General features: G+C 40.3%; 1 protein-coding gene across 1 annotated transcript in view; it reads left to right on the forward strand.

Moving 5' to 3' along the window:
* The first annotated feature begins 1,274 nt into the window (after positions 1-1,274).
* LOC126191063 (uncharacterized) overlaps positions 1,275-17,407 on the forward strand; it is a 52,713-nt gene continuing 36,580 nt past the window's right edge. The window contains exons 1-2 of the mRNA XM_049931780.1: positions 1,275-1,425; positions 12,241-12,292. Of these exons, the coding sequence (XP_049787737.1) occupies positions 1,348-1,425; positions 12,241-12,292 (130 nt within the window). The 5' untranslated portion in view covers positions 1,275-1,347. The remainder of the gene's footprint in view (positions 1,426-12,240; positions 12,293-17,407) is intronic.

A 17,407-nucleotide genomic window follows, 5' to 3' on the forward strand; every position in this document is an offset into this window, starting at 1 on the left:
TTTTATTCTGTTTTTCAAGTATGATTCAAACCAGCTGTGTGTAAAACCATCAATTCCCTAAACTTTGAGTTTTTCTGAGAGAGTATAATGGTCTAAACAATCGGAGCCCTTGGAGAGATCGCAAAAAATACCTGTTGGCGATATGTTATTATTTAAGGCTTGTACTCTTTGATAAGTGACTGTATAAATAGCATTCTCAGTCGGGCAATCTCTCTGGAATTGAGACTGTAATATACTAAGCAAATTGTTTCCTTTTAAGTGTGCGACAGTTCAAAAATCGTTCAAATCGCTTTGAGCACTATGCGACTTAACTTCTGAGGTTATCAGTCGCCTAGAACTTAGAACTAATTAAACCTAAGTAACCTAAGTACATCACACACATTCATGCCCGAGGCAGGATTCGAACCTGCGACCGTAGCGTTCGCTCGGCTCCAGACTGTAGAGCCTAGAACCGCACGGCCACTCCGGCCGGCTGTGCAACTGTACTTGAGTATATCATTTTCTCGAATATTTTGGAAAAATGTATCAGTAAGGAAACTGAATGATTGTTTTTCTTGTCACCTTTCTTACGGTGTGGCTTAATAGTGTGTGTGTTCAAGTGTGTTTGTGTGTTTGAAATCTTATGTGACTTAACCGCTAAGGTCATCAGTCCCTAGGCTTACACACTACTTAACCTAAATTATCCTAAGAACAAACACACACACCCATGGCGGAGGGAGGACTCGAACCTCTGCCGGGACCAGCCACACAGTCGATGAGTGCAGCGCCCTAGAACTCGCGGCTAATCCCGCGCGGCGGTGTGGCTTAATAACTACATATTTAAACCTGTCTGGATAAATTCGGTGTGCCAATGATGCATTGTACGAGTATATATCACTAAGGACATTACTTATGATTTTGGGAGAACTTTTCGGAATTCTGTTTGAAATATCATCAACCCCACAAGAGCGTTTGTCTTTTTGAACTTCTATAATTGTATTAATTTCATTGAGGATGTTGGAGATACTGGTTGCTTAAAGTTTTGTGGAATGACGAAACACTGTTCAACCCTAACCTGGGCTCCATCTTTGCAACGACTGGTGGGGAGCGGCGTTTCGGCGAAGCCTTCGTTGGCCGCAAACTAGGGAGCGACAGTATCAGCTTATTTACACAGCTCGGCCGCGCCACGCCGCGCAGAGCCTTATCTCAGACACGGGCTTTTTTGCAGAGCGTGGCGTCACCCGCGATTCGGCTGAAGAGCGGAGCAGAGTCCCGGCAAGTGCAGAGGCGCGCCGAGGCTGCCGGAAGCGGCGGCATCCGCCCGCCGCGGTATAAAGCGGGCGCGCCGGCCGCCGACCGCCACACACCATGGCGACCACCGTGCTCTCTCCGGCAGCGCTGCTGCTGGCTCTGCTGCTGGCGGCTGGTAGCGTCACCGCTCGCAGGGTAAGTGCGGCTGCTCCTGTGGCAAGTCTGCTTGCCATTCAACGGGCTAGCGAACTGACTGTAACAGGCTGCTTGACGTTTCCACATCTCGTATACTAAGGTAGGCAACGGCCTTGCCGCAGTGGATTCACCGGTTCCCGTGAGAGCACCGAAGTTAAGCGCTATCGGGCGTGGTCGGCACTTGGATGGGTGACCATCCAGGCCGCTATGCGCTGTTTCCATTTTTCGGGGTGCACTCAGCTGCGTGATGCCAATTGAGGAGCTACTCGATCGAATACTAGCGGCTTCGGTCAAGAATACCACCATAACGACCGGGGGAGCGGTGTGCTAACCCCACACCCTTCTATCCGCATCCTCCACTGAGGATGACACGGTGGTCGGATGGTCCCCGTTGGCCACTCGAGGCCTGAAGACGGAGTGCATATACTAAGCTTCTAAAAGTCATGGGTTACCTTCTAATGTTCAAGAAAAACAATACCAATCGCCGTTATATAGGTTTATTTCTAGGCAACCAGTTTCGACGTTACACTACGTCGTCTTCAGGCCAAAACTGCTCCAATCCAGTAACCTTCGTGTTACAAATATAGCAGCGCCTTTGACTGGTCTCGTAATAGCTATTACGGGCACACGTGCTCGTATGCCCATAATGGCTATTACGAGACCAGTTAAAGGCACTGCTATATTTGTAACACGAAGGTTACTGGATTGGAGCAGTTGTGGCCTGAAGACGACGTAGTGTAACGTCGAAACTGGCTGCCTATAAATAAACCTATATAACGATGATTGCTATTGTTTTTATTGAACATTGAACAGCCATAGTCTCATACTGCACCAGAAGGTGGAGTTACATTCACCTCCTAATGTAGTGTCGGACCTCCTTTTGCCCGGCGTCGTGCAACAACTCGACGTGGCATGGACTCAACATTCCCGTGCCATAATTGCAGCAGTTTTGCCGGTGCAAGATGTTATGCTTGAATTGATCTCTCTATCGTGACCCATAAATGTTCGATGGGGTTCATGTCCGGTGATCTGAGTGGACAAACCATTGCTCGAAGTGCCCACAACGTTCTTCAATCCAGTCATGAACAACTGCGACCAGGTGACGTGGCTTATTATTATCCATAAAAATTCCATCTTTGTTTGAGAACATGAATTCCATCAATGGCTGCAAATGGTCTCCAAGTAGCCGTAAATAACTTTGACCAGAGTACCCAATCCGTTACATGTAAACACATCCCACACCATTATGGAGAGTCTGCAGCTTGCACAGTGCCTTGTTCACAACTTGGATCCATTGCTTTGTGGGGCCTGCGCCACACTCGAACCTTACCATCAGTTCTTGCCAACGGAAATCGCGACTCATCTGACTAGGCCTCAGTTTTCCAGTAGTTTAGGGTCCGACAGATATGGCCACGAGCCCAGGAGAGGCGCTGCAGGCGATGTCGATCTGTTAGCAAAGGCACTCGCATCGGTTGTCTGCTGTTATAGCCCATTAACGCCAAATTTCGCCACACTCTGCTAACGGATACGTTCGTCGTACGTACCAAATTGATTTCTGCGGTTATTTCACACATTCTTGCACGTCTGTTAACACTGACAACTCTATGCAAACGGCACTGCTCTCGGTCGTTAAGTGAAGGCTCACGGTCACTTCTTTGTAACCTATTATTCTCGGCAGTGAAATTTAGTATTCCCGGCACACTCGTCACACTATGGATCTCGGAATATTGAATTCCCTAATCACTTACTAGGTGGAATGTCCCAAGCGTCTAGCTCCAGCTACCATTGCGTGTTCAAAGTCTGTTAATTCCCGTCGTGCGGCCACAAACACGTCGGAAAACTTTTCACATCAATCACCTGAGTACAAATGACAGCTCCGACAGTGCTCTTTAGATCTTGTGTACGTAATGCACCGCCATCTGTATACGGGCATGTTGCTATCCCATGATTTTTATCACCTCATTGTGTGTGACCATATAGGAGGGATAGTTACGTTCTTTCAAACGATGGATAACCTGGGTGAGACCTTTGTTGCATCGGTTGTTCAGGAAACACCCACCTCCTCATCATCCCGGAAATCCTTGCCACGCCGTGACATACTACTGCGCGCCATGTCAGGAGAATTGAGCAAGGTGAGCCAAAATTTGATAGCCCAAAGGAGCAACTTGTGTGCCACTCTGTCCTGTGCAGAATGACCTGAGGCGTTGTCGTGGAACGAAAACACCCTCTTGGACAACTTCCCACAACGCCTCGAGAAGCTTTGAAAATAATTTATTTTCCGCCACGGTCACACTAATTTCAAACGAAACGACTAGTTTCGACTGGAATCGGCCATCCTCGTATCATAAAATACTTGTCGTGGTTCACTCCCATCACTGTAGAAACCTCACTGGATTGACTGCATGGGTGAACATTGTGGTTTCTGTATTAATTAGAATGAACCAAGTCATGTGTTACGATGTAAATATATCTGATTTCGGCTGAAACACTTAATTTGATATTAATGTGATTGTTACAGATGGTAAATTATCTTCAGAACAATCATTCTACAGCCGACTGAAACGTCATTCCTTCAACAGTCCTGTGGCTTCTTTAGGCGATTTGCCCCTTGCGAATACAACTTGTTGGAATCGCACCATGGCAGTCCCAGAATACATTGAACGTCACTTACCCCGATGACAGTTGGGTAACTGCACTTTATGGTGGCGGTGTATCCGCAAGTTTCCTTTGTCTCTTGATAATAGCTATACAATACTCGTTCATAGTGATTATACGGCTAAAGAACTCATATAGACTGGCATAGCACAGCTGCAATATTTTCGCATTTTGCATTTTGCTTTGTTGGTCGACATTATCTCCTCTCTATAAGAATTTCGTCGTCAGTATACGTCTTGAGTTTGTTCTACACACTAAGTTTAGTTTTTACTTTTTCTCGTATTTGATTGACAGAAATTTCCGAGACTGTTTTCCCCCCGCAGGGACGACTGTCACAAGTTTCCAGGAGGTTGTTTCCCACAGCTCATATATTTGAACAATGTCATTTTACCGTCTTGAGTTTCTGATAAAGTTCTTTATTTACACAAGCAGTTCCAGTGTTCATTGTACCATGCTACGTGAAAATCCTTATCGTCAAAATCGTGAATTATACATTGTTCTGATACTAATATCACTTTCTTGTCTACATGTTCTTGTATGTGAGGTCTTCTCCATGCGGTATGAATCTGTTCACAGTGTCAACGCCGATTGCAGTTATAACATGAGTGAGAACACTACCTAGCACAAAATTTATAAACTGGCAATGTAATTTATATCGCGGTATGACAACAGTGTATAGCTCATGATTTTATCATCCGACCATAATGATTTTATATTTCGCCTGACATGGTGCTGTGAATACCTTTACGAACCTGATGATGGATAGCCGACTGAAATTGATCGTGTAAGTGTAGAGTTTTACCAACTGTTCAAGGCAGTAATATGAAATTTTTCGAAATTTTCAGTTGTTTGTTTCATGTAGCTTAATCGAGCTAAGCTTTGTATTTACTGCTGCTGTTTAATTTACTCCCAGATATCAATTTCACAAAACAAAGTTAAATGTCTTTTGGATATATTTGCTATACTGACGTTTGTTCTCTGTCAGTTTATTTCCTTAAAATACTGTTAACTCTGGATTTATGGAGCACCTCTATATATTGCAGCTTTTTTGAAGGTTTTGTATTTAATTGTATCTAGTATACAGCTGCATTCCATGTAATATAGCCCAGTACAGTTCAAGAAATGACTGAGATATACTGGCTAGGTAGATTCACGCTTTGTTGTTGTATATGTTTCAAAATCACAGCTGTTAAACCATTCGGTAGTTCTTTTACTTCCCTCCACGATTTATATCCTACAAAGATACGACATCACATTGCCTTTTAATATCCCACAACCATAATCTTCCTTATGCTACAATGAAGTTAAAGTTGACATTTTAACCTTGAGCATATTATGCTGCCAGATACACAAGTCTATTTCAGATTTTATCCAAGTTACGATTTGTTTCGGCACTGGTACGATTTATACCGTATTTTAGCCAAAATAGATTGTAAACAGCCTCTATTTTGGAGTAATGAAAAGTCTCTTTCAGCATTTTTCTTTCATTTTCTCTCTAATAACTCGTAACACCTTTCTCCAATTATTTATTTTTTGAGAGTTGTTGTAGATTACATCTAGTATTTTTCGGGGCTCTGTCTACCGAAACTCATGTTTGTTGGTTACCCTGATACACATTCCTAACATAATAATCTCGGTCTTGTCGCTCTTCGCTTTAGAACCTCTTGCTGCTATTTTCTTGTCCAACGTTTTCATATCTTTTCGGTTCTTTAGCGCTATTCAGATAACATCTGCATTTGATACAGAAGCAGTAAGTACACCAACGACGTTTAATAGTTAAATTTCATGATCTATTATTGATATAGGAGATCCAGCACTATCGGGAGCACCATCATGGGTAAGGGGCATTTTTGTTTTACTGAGCGGTTTGTGTTTATTACTTTAGTACTTTGTCCATATATCACAATTCTCGAGCTTGATAAGCTGTATATGACTCAGTGGTTTTATGAATTCAGGATTAAACCCTTTCGCGGTCATTATTCTGTAAGGTACTTCCGGCTTCTTCTATCGAATGCTTTCAAGAAGACAACTGGTATTTATTTATTTATTTATGCATTTATTTTACCTGGCAAGATTAGGGCCTTCAGGCCCTCTCTTACACCTAACCAGGCATATTCAGATTCAACAAATTTCAGTTTCTACAGATCATTAAGGACATATAACATGTTATACAGTATTAATGTTACAGAAAAAAATAGAGATTATAAAAGTAGTACAATGATAATTATAACAATCAAAAAATAATTATAACAATCAAGAATAATAATAATAGTAATGACTATGTATATGAAAGTAAACATATTTTTTTCTTTTATGAATGTCAGTCCTATTGCTAGTTGGGAATTTTCTCGTTATATTCTTGCAGCTTGTGAGTTATTCTCATCAAGCAGTTACGTCTGCACTCGCTTATGTTGCGTAATGTTATCAAACTGGGATTAGTACGGCTATTCCTTCATCAAAATTTTGCAGAATATCGTATACAATTCATTACATTGGTAATTTGCTGATTTTTCCTCTCCCAAGAATCTCATAAGACTCGGCTGGTGTTTCATCTGAGCCCGATAATTTCCCTTCCGGTGCTTGTCTTATTGATTGAAGAATCTCTTTGTTTGTGTAGGGCTTGCAAAATGTTCGATTGTCATTTGTGCCGAGCTTTTTTGTCACATAGTGAGTTTCCTTATCACCGGTAACACCCTCTCCACAAAGGTTCCGAAAGTAGGTATGAGTTTCTTTAGAAAACCTTTTTGCTCTCTCACTACATTTACTTTCTCTATTTGCGTACTTTTTACTATCTGTTGATTGCTCATGTGTTGTATCTTAGAAGATAGTACAAGAATGTTTGACCTGCCTCGGCTTCGTTTATTACTTAGGTTCTTTCTTTAAGACCATCCAGCTGTTGCTATGTGATAGATTAAATTTTAACCTAAACCTTATCAATACTTTGTATATCACACACAAGGTCTGTACGTTTACTACAAGATTTACAGATATATGAATATTCGAAATTCAAGATGTCTAAAAGCGTATTAGAAACTTCTTAGTCAGCCGACTTGCCCGTTTTACCCAGCATTCAAGAGCACTAGAATATTTCTGTACTTGCCTTATACAAGCCACCATACGCGTTAAATTATTTCAATCCTCGGCGTAATGATTTGCTTCAAAATCTTGATCTTTGCTGTGGTAGTAACCCGATATAGGCTATGTATCAGTAATAATCAGAGAAGGTGGGAGGAACTATGTCAGGATTAATTAGGTTCGTTTTCGATGACCGCTGCAGAAATACTATCCAGCCTGTTACTGCTGCGTTCATGAGACAGGTGTAGGTCGGTACCTATACATGTGTTGTTTTCCACGTGTCATGAAAGCCAAGGCTTCAGTCTCTTAAGTTTGGATGTTGGCCAGTAATATGTAACATACAGTTGAAATCATTGCCTTAGGTAACTATCTGTGTGTTCTTACGCAACAAATACACATACTACTTTAAAATTTTGATCCCTCAGTTTTATTACCTGACCAACAATGGGTATTTTCAGTATTAGTGTGTTAGAAAGAAGTCCAGAAATTTCACGGCGCGAATCTGAGTGTTTCATTTCCGTAAACAGAATTCCTTCCTTCACTAGTAAGTCCACCCTGATCAACAAGTCCTGCGTATATTCATATAAGACTCGTAGAACGACACATGGATTTCCTCTGAAGAAACGTACTGTACAACAGCTACGTCGACAGAGTAGCGATACATAAAATCTGCAAGTACTGATATTTTCAATTTGCTCGTCAGTTTGTTTACATCAGTTTTTGCAGTGTTATAGGCCTGCACCGTTTAATTGTGACATGTATGAGCCAAATAAAAGAAACTAAAGTCGGAATTTTCCCGGTGTGCCTAGAAGTTCATCTGCCCAGGGTCCGTATTTCTGTTTACCGCTTGCCAGTCCCAAGTCCCTACATTCTTGTGCGTACAGAACCTTTCTTGATGCTCACATACGGAGTGTATGTAACCTTTCTCCACAGAGCGTATGTAGCCTTTCTTATCGTCTTTCCTTCTTTTGTGATGTTAATTGCTCCTGGACCTTTCTCTGTTAGGGATAGATAATGTCGGCCTTTTAGGTTGCATCACAGCATTGTTTCCTACATCATTAGCCAGACTGCGCTCCTTTATTTCGTAGTCCTCATACTGAGTAACATTCAGGTCTCCGTTTGTTCCAGTTCCGTCGTAATTTGTTCACCTGTTGATCATTTGTTTCTTACTCGTGCTTTACATAACTTTTCCCTCCTTTTCTGCAGTTACTGAAGTATCACTTACTTCTTGATCAAGTGAACCTGTCATTCCTGGAAATAATTACTTCAGTATGTTGTTTTCTACACGCCCTATTTTTGCTTCTGTACGTTTGAATTTTCTGGACACTTTTGCTCAATATTATTTCTGTCTGTTTTTGATATATCTGTCTCTGACGTATTAGCAATACATTTATTTTCAGAGCATTATTTTCATTTCTTCAGCCCATTCAGATTTATTCGCTTAAAGGGATGTAAGATGCACTGATTTCATTTCACCTTAACAAAATGGTTGCGTGAGTACTTATCCGGTGGTAGCCGTTGTTACTACGTTCCTTTAAAGGTCTTTTGCGATTACAAGAATTGTTAAAATGTTCTGCTGAGCACAGGGGTAATCTTCTTTTGTTAAATCCTTTGTGCTTACAGATAAAGAGACAAGACCCTACATGCTTCTGAAACTCTCATGCAGACCTCCATCTGACAATGTATCGTCTCCAACCCATCAGATGGAACTTTAAAGTGCTTATTGTAAGTTCTTACAGATCTTAAACCGAAACCAGCACAAATAATGATAGCTGTGCTTACCAAACTACCAACGTGCTTAAATTTTATGCGTCTCACAAATACGCTGTTTTAATGTTGTTGTAGCTGTAGTTGTGGTCTTCAGTCTGAAGACTGATTAAATGCAGCTCTCCATTATACTCTATCCTGTGCAAGCATCTTCATCTGTGAATAACTGCTGCAACCTACATTCTTCTGAATCTGCTTACTATATTCATCTTTTGGTCTCCCTCTAAGATTTTTACCCCCCCCCCACACACTTCTCTGTACTACCAAACTAGTGATCGCTTGATGTCCCAGAATGTGTCCTATCAACCTATCTCTTGTTCTAGTCAGGTTGTGTCACCCCAGTACCTTCTAACCTTCAGCATTCTTCCGTAGCACAACATTTCAAAGGCTTCTATTCTCTTCTTGTCTAAATTGCTTATGACCATGTTTCACTTCCCTACATGGCTACACTTCATTCAAATACTCTCAGAAAAGAGTTCCTAACTCTCAAATCAATATTCGATCTTAACAAATTTCTCTTCTTCAGAAACGCTATTTTTACCATGGACAGTTTACATTTTATATCACCTCTACTTCAGCCATCGTTAATTTTTCTGCCCAAATATCAAAAGTCATCTACTACTTTAAGCGTCTCGTTTCCTAATCTAATTCCCTCTGCAGAAACTGATTTAATTCGACTACATTCCATTATCCTTGTTTTGCACAATGGTTCAAATGGCTCTGAGCACTATGGGACTCAACTGCTGTGGTCATTAGTCCCCTAGAACTTAGAACTAGTTAAACCTAACTAACCTAAGGACATCACACACATGCATGCCCGAGGCAGGATTCGAACCTTCGACCGTAGCGGTCGCGCGGTTCCAGACTGAAGCGCCTAGAAACGCTCGGCCACTCCGGCCGGCTTTGTATTTGTTGATGTTCATCTTACCTCCTCCTTTCAAGACACTAACGCATATGAATGCCTGAGAATTTCTCACCATCCAGTTTTACTTCACTTGTTTTATTTGAAAAGCGATATTTTTACTGCACCGTGACGAATGTACACTGTGAAAGGAAACAGAGAGCACTCTAGCATACATAAGCAGACCCACTCACGGCGCACACAACACCGCATGCCCGCTCACTACGGTTGCCACAGGCAGATTGATCGATGATTATTCTCGTCAGAATCGACAGTAGAGGAACGCCAACAACAATTTTTCGTGTTTATCTACCGACAAGCAGAAAACGAAGAGATAGAGTGTACGATGGCACTGAACGAGTAACTCATTATGCAATGGGCGATGAAAATATAATAATCATGGAGGAGCGGACTACTATAATAGTAGAGGGAATAAAAGTTAGTTCTGTGCAATAATACGGACTCGGTAATGGGAATGAGAGAGCAGGAGGACTCTTTGAGTACTGCAATAAATTTCCGCTAGCAATAGCAAATAGACTGTTCAAGAATCGCTGGAGAAAGAGGTATACCTGGAAAAGGCCTAGAAACACGAGAATAATTTTTTCAATCTTCCGACTTGTCTGGTACGTCACGTGACGAATTCCTGTCTTATGCCAACGCCTTCGTTTGAGAGTAGTACTTGCATCCTAGAGGAAGATGCCAGATGGATCAGGTGATCATAAAACAAAGATTCTGAAATGAGATACTGTAGTACGTGCCCAGGAGCAAATACAGACATAGTTCGCAGCTTAGTAATGTTGAAGATTAGATAATAGTCAGGAAGGTGTGTTAGGTAATGGGATACTGAACAACGGAGGAAAGATAATCTGCGTTTTAGGTTCTCTGAGGCTGTAGATACTACGATAATGAATATCACAGAAGGCATTTGAATTGAAGAGGACAATTACTAACCTCGACAGACATGATGAATAGAAGAAAAGTAACCGAAGAAACTGGGAGCGACAGAATAAATATTTGAATTGATCGATGAAAGAGTGAAATACAGAAATATTTATGAAAAGAAAGGGACAGAGCAATGAAAAGTGATGGAATTGATATGAAGTGCAGGAAGTTACTGCGAAATGACTGCAGGAGATACGTGAAGAAATCCAAAAGGAACTGGTAATCGGAAAGTCAAGACATCCTTCGGTAAAATTAAAACCAAGGGAGTCAGTATTAAGAGGGGAAAAGGAATTCCACTGTTAAACGCAAATGAGAGAGCGGGTTGGTAAAATTGTACGCCGAGGTCCCCTACGAATTGCAAAAACTGTTTTAAGTGTTAGAAGGAGAAATGTGTTCCAGTTGAACATAAGGGCTCCTGTATTGCAGGCAGTGTGTGAAAGATCTTTTGAAGGCTGAGATCAAATATAAAGCAGAAAGCGAAGATAACATTGCCTTAGAAATTCTAAAATCAGACTGGTTTGCAGAAACTATGACTCTGGAACATACAATCGGGCTATCGGAAGAGCGTCATCTACACAATCAAATGCGAGATAAATGCGCGAGTCGCACAGTTAGCTTAATAGTTCATGTATCCAAGTAGCAAGGAAGAAGAATATACAGAGAATTAAAAAGGAAAGGTGCGAATATCTAACATGGAGATTTGTTTGACTTTAAGAAATTACCGGAGAGGGAATTCCTAACTTGCAATTGATAACGTGGTCAAGACAAGAAAAGTCAAGACACTGTTGTAGGATGTGTCGACCTAGGAAAAGCGTTACACAACGTAAAATGGTGCAAGATATTTGGGAGACAGACAGGTAATAGAAAATAAGTATACCAATCAAGCGAGGAACAATAAGAGTGGAATAACAGTCTCGGGTCAAAAAGAGCATATGGTCTTGTTCATCATGTACATTGAAGAAGTAATGACGGGAATAGCTTTTTCAGCAGTCTTTAGTTGATGAACGAAGCGAAAGCGTTGTTGATACCAGAAGTCTACGGATAAGAGTTACTTATTGCTGACCCCCATTTAGACTGCACATGAGGTTGGATTCCTCCTACACGTTAGTTATGGCTCAAAAGACGGTGTACTGAAACAACAAAACTGGTCGCATAAATAAAATACATTCAAAATACACACGGCTGATGGCGTTTTTAATGTTACGTTTTTTTGACGAAAAAGAGTCATGACGTACACCTTTCAGAGAGTCTCTGTTATTGGGTTATTTATGTTACTTGGCTATACCAATACAAAACAAAAAACACTATTGAGAATAATAAGCACGCAAATACTGATTTACTATCCGTAAGAACAGTAACAAAGACAATATGTATGTTCTTGGAAAGGCAAACCTGCTAAACATTAAACTAAGAATAATTTTTGTAGTATAGAGTTTAATGAATACTTTAAACAATTTTTGACCTTTCTTCTGCAGGGTCCTAGACCTTTCGGCCGATGTGCTTCGTCGGTGGGTGATATAGATAGAGGTAAGTAGAAAACTGTAGATTGTGTGTTCGTTATTAATTTATATAACTAATTGGACAGTTCTTCTGTTTGGTATACAGAAACAGCTGATATTAGACTGAACTGGTTTAAATTACATGTAATACATTAGCAAAACAAAATTCGTAATTTAAACAAGAATTGTTATTTTAATTTAATGTTAATTTAAAGTTCATTAAAATGATTAGTTCCTTTTCATTGTGGGTGTTTCAGACTTTAAATACTGAAATACGTTATCATTAAAAGACAAAAGCTATCATAAGCAGACAAGTATGTAGTGCATAGCAAATTTTACGCTTTTATTTATTCTTATTTAGCCTGACCATATTAGAGCTTTAAGGTCCTCTCTTATGTCTGGCCAGGAACAACACAAACCATATTATTATATACCATTCAAAATGTAAATTATTATTATTATTGGCACAGCTACCAATATTAACAATAAATGGCATTAAGAATGATATAGATTAGTGTAGCGCATTTGAAGCATTATCAGAAGCGGAAGAGATGAAGAAAGAAGAGACGATTGAAATGACAGTGACAGTTGCTGTTAGGAAAGGACAGAATTTAAATAGAGAACTCTGTGCACAGGAGGGAGATCGAACTGTGAAGGAGAGCATATGGGAGAAATTTGCTATTGTTATAGAAGATGTTTTATGAAATTTGAAAGGAATTTAATTTTTCTGATATTCTAAGAAAGATTGTTCCAAAGATGAGTTCATGACACAATAAATGATCTAGAGAATTTCGCAGTGTTATGTAATGCTGTAGAGAGGATTTTATCTTTTTGAGAACAAGTATTTCTGCTATGCTATTCTGAAAGTATAGTAAGAGTTGAAAATAAATAAGAGGGAGTTAATTGCCTGAAAAACTATGGAGCTTAGAGTATGATAGTCCCTATGCTTATCAGCGTGTAGACATGAGTATTGTTAATAAGCAGGAGTGATATGGTCGAAATGGCTAAATGTGTTCTACACAAACATTTATCGGCAGTTCTAGCGGGCGTAAGTGGTCGGACAGAAGTCCTTTGAGAATAGGATCATCGTAATCAAGTATGGGGAGTATTAGAGACTCTACGACTTTCTTTTTCAGCTCGAAAGGGAATATTGTTATATTTTCGTAGCGAATGATGTGATGGTGATATCTTCTTACAGACTGGATTTTGTATTCAGTCGAGTCTAAGCGACGGTCCAAGAGGAAAAGTTATTTCTATACTGTTTACGATTAAGAATGGAAGAGTTTCTGTGTACTGATATTTAATAAGTTTTTTGAGTGACTACGACTGCTTGCGTTTCAAATGGGTTAAGTTTCAAATCTAAGTTATGCATTCACTCTGATAAGGCAAGTAAATCAGCATTTACCTGCAGGATGTGTGTACATAGGTTTGTTAGACTTTCACTTAGCGATAAAGGTCGTTGGCGTATGCCATAACAAAAGATCTTTAGCATATAAGTGATATTTGCTATGGAAAAGAGTAGTCGAGACATCATTAATATATAATGAGAAAAGTAATTGGCCCTGTATTGATCATTGAGAGACCTCTGATTTTGGCGGGATTTAACAAAATAAAAAAGTGGGTTAGAGAGAGCGTCTTTGGTTAGTACAAAAACGTCCTAGTTCCGGATTCAAAACCCATCATCGCTTAAATTTTGATTAATAATCAACACTGGCGGTCGAAGATTTCCAGCATAAGAAGTCACTGTCATTCTGCCAACGGTCTTTTCAAAGAGAGCAGAGGAGCGGACGGAGGTTCAGGGCACTCTGTTGTCCTCAGGGTGGGAAATTGTCCCTAAAGGTGGAAGAATCAGCAATGATCAACGGTATGAGGATGCAGAAGGCAATGTAAACCACTGCATTAAAGACACCTAATGTGTATCCATAGGACATATGACCTGTAATTGAAAAAGTGACATGTTGATATCTCCAGTGGGAAAAGATTCCAGCATGGTCCCCCATTCCAGAATTTGGGAAGGGACTGCCAAGGGGGAGGTGACGCTGAGAAAAAATTTCAATAATCAATGAAAGGATAACGTTCTACAAGCCGGGATGTGGAATGTCAGAAGCTTGAACGTGGTAGGGAAGCTAGAAAATCTGAAAATGGAAATGCAAAGACTCAATATAGACAAAGTAGAGGTCAGTGAAATGAAATAGAGAAAAGGATTACTGGTCAGATGAATATAGGGTAATATCAAAAGCAGCAGAAAATGACATAAAGGAAGTAGGATTCGTTAAGAATAGGAAGGTAGGGCAGACAGTGTGTTATTGTAAACAGTTCAATGATAGTGTTGTTCTTATTAAAGTCGACAGTAAACCAACACAGACAAGGATAGTTCAGGCATAAATGTCGACATCGCAAGCCGAAGATGAAGAGAAAGTGTATATAGGATATTGATTGAAAGGCTGATGAAAACCTAGTAGTCATGGGGGACTGGAATGCAGTTGTCGGGAAAGAAATAGAAGAAACGGTTACAGGAGAATACGGGCGTGAGACGAGGAATGAGAGAGGGTAAGACTAATTGCGTTCTGCAATAAATTTCAGACCGTAAAAGCCAATACTCTGATCAAGAATTAGAAGAGGAGGATGTATACTTGGAAAAAGCCAGGTCGTACAGGAAAATTTCAGTTAGATTATATCGTGGTCAGAGAGAGATTCCGAAATCAGGTAATGGACTGTAACGTGTACCCAGGAGCAGATACAGACTCAGATCACAATATGGTAGTGATGAGCAGTAGGCTGAAATTTAATAGATTAGTCTGGAAGAATCAATACACAAAGAAGTTGGATACGGAAATACTAAGGAATGACAATATACGTTTGAAGTTGTCTAACGCTATAGATACAGCAATGAGGAATAACTCAGTAGGCAGTACAGTTGAAGAGGAATGGATAGCTCTAGAAATGGTATTCACAGAATTTCGAAAGAAAAACATAGGTATAAACAAGGTAATAGGTAAGAAACCATGAATAACAGAAGAAACACTTCAGGTGATCGATGAAAGAAGAAAGTACAAAAATGTTAAGGGAAATTGAGGAATACAGAAATATGAGTCACTGAGGAATGAAATACATAGGAAATGCAGGGAAGCTAAGACGATATGCCTGCAGGAAACATGTGAAGACATCGAAAAAGAAATGATTATCGGAGGAACTGACTCAGCATACAGAATCACTAAAATTAAAAGCAAGGGTGGTAACTGAAGTGTTGGCAGAAGAGCCAACACTGTGTTGCTAGAGGAGGTCGAAATGCACGCGTTTAATTACACGCTGACTGGCGTGAGGTCTGGAACAGTTAAGGGAATTAATAGTAGCAAATAAAGTACGTAGTTGATATAATACTTAACTCTAATCCACAATTGGTGTACATCGCTCTTGATAGTACATGTTATAATCTCAATATCAAATGCTATGGCGCCTTGCTAGGTCGTAGCAAATGACGTAGCTGAAGGCTATGCTAACTATCGTCTCGGCAAATGAGAGCGTAGTTGTCAGTGATCCATCTCTGGCTAAGTCGGCTGTACAACTGGAGCGAGTGCTAGTACGTCTCACTAGACCTGCCGTGTGGCGGCGCTCGGTCTGCCATCACTGACAGTGGCGACACGCGGGTCCGACGTATACTAGCGGACCGCGGCCGATTTAAAAGCTACCACCTAGCAAGTGTGGTGTCTGGCGGTGACACCACAGTAACATTATGAATTCAGCAGCAATTTCACTGTTAAATGCAGAGGAGAGAGGAGTTAGGTGGAAAGCGTACGCCTCTATGCGGGAGAAGATTTGTCTGATATGATAGAAGAAGAAACAGGAGTCGATTTAGAAGGGATAAAGAATCCAGTATTATCCTTTAAAAGAACTTTGGGGGACTTCAGGTAAAATAAATCAGAAGGTATAGATGACACAAAGATATAATTTCTAAAATCATTGGGGGAAGTGGCAACAAGACGACTGTTCACGTTGGTGTGTAGAATGTATGAGTGTGGCGACATACTACTGACTTTCGGAAAAATATCATCCCGAAGACTGCAAGAGCTGACAAGTGCGAGACCTATCGCACCATCAGCTTAACAGCTCATGCATCCTAATTTCTGACAATGTTAATATACAGAAGAATGGAAAAGAAAGTTGAGTTTCTGTTAGATGACGATCAGTTTCGCTTTATGAAAGGTAAAGACACCAGACAGGCAATTCTGATGTTGCGGTTGATAATGGAAGCAAGACTAAAGAAAAATTAAGACAAGTTCATAGGATTTGTCGACCTGGAAGAAGCATTCGACAATGTAAAAGGTGCAAGATGTTCGAAATTCTGAGAAAAATAGGGGTAAAATAGAAAGAGACAGGTAATACACAATGTACAAGATCCAAGACGGAATAATAAGATTGGACGACCAAGAACGAAGCGTTCGGACTAAAAAGTGTGTAAGACAAGAATGTAGTCTTTCGCTCCTACTGTTCTATCTGTCTATCGAAGAAGCAATGACGGAAATAAAAGAAAGGTTCAGGAGTGGTATTAAATTTCAAGGATATTAATGATACGATTCCCTCATGACATTGCTGTCTTGAGTGATAGGGAAGAAGAATTACGTGATCTGCTGAATGGAACGGTCTAATACCTAGGAATTACAATTACGAACAATTTAAATTGGAAAATGTTGTGGGGAAGGCAAACCAAAGCCTGCGTTTTATTGTCAGAAATCTCGATTGATGCAAGAGTGCTCAAACGCATAACAAAATGAGACGTCCGTCTAATTGTTCATCGAAATCCTCGATTTGATAACCGTTTACGAAATAAAAGTGGTGTTAGGCCTTACGTGAGCCATCGGGTGTACCAGACGTGTTTTTAAAGTTAAATACAGTTTTTAAATGTCACAGCTTCAGACTGCTGTATGGGATCAACGCAAACACGGAGAGTACGTACGTTTATTGTCTGACCACAGATATTGCAGTGGAAGTACGCGTCGGTGCTTACGTTTTTTTGTGCTTGTTTAAAATATCCTAATTAATTGATAATCCCATTGAGTGTGAATACTGACACTGTTATAGTTGTTAAAAAAACACGTAAGTGATATATGCAGGTGTAGTTTGAAAAGGATGGCCAGATAATCGG

Source organism: Schistocerca cancellata, chromosome 6, assembly GCF_023864275.1.
Source record: "Schistocerca cancellata isolate TAMUIC-IGC-003103 chromosome 6, iqSchCanc2.1, whole genome shotgun sequence".
In the NCBI taxonomy this organism is placed as follows: domain Eukaryota; kingdom Metazoa; phylum Arthropoda; class Insecta; order Orthoptera; family Acrididae; genus Schistocerca; species Schistocerca cancellata.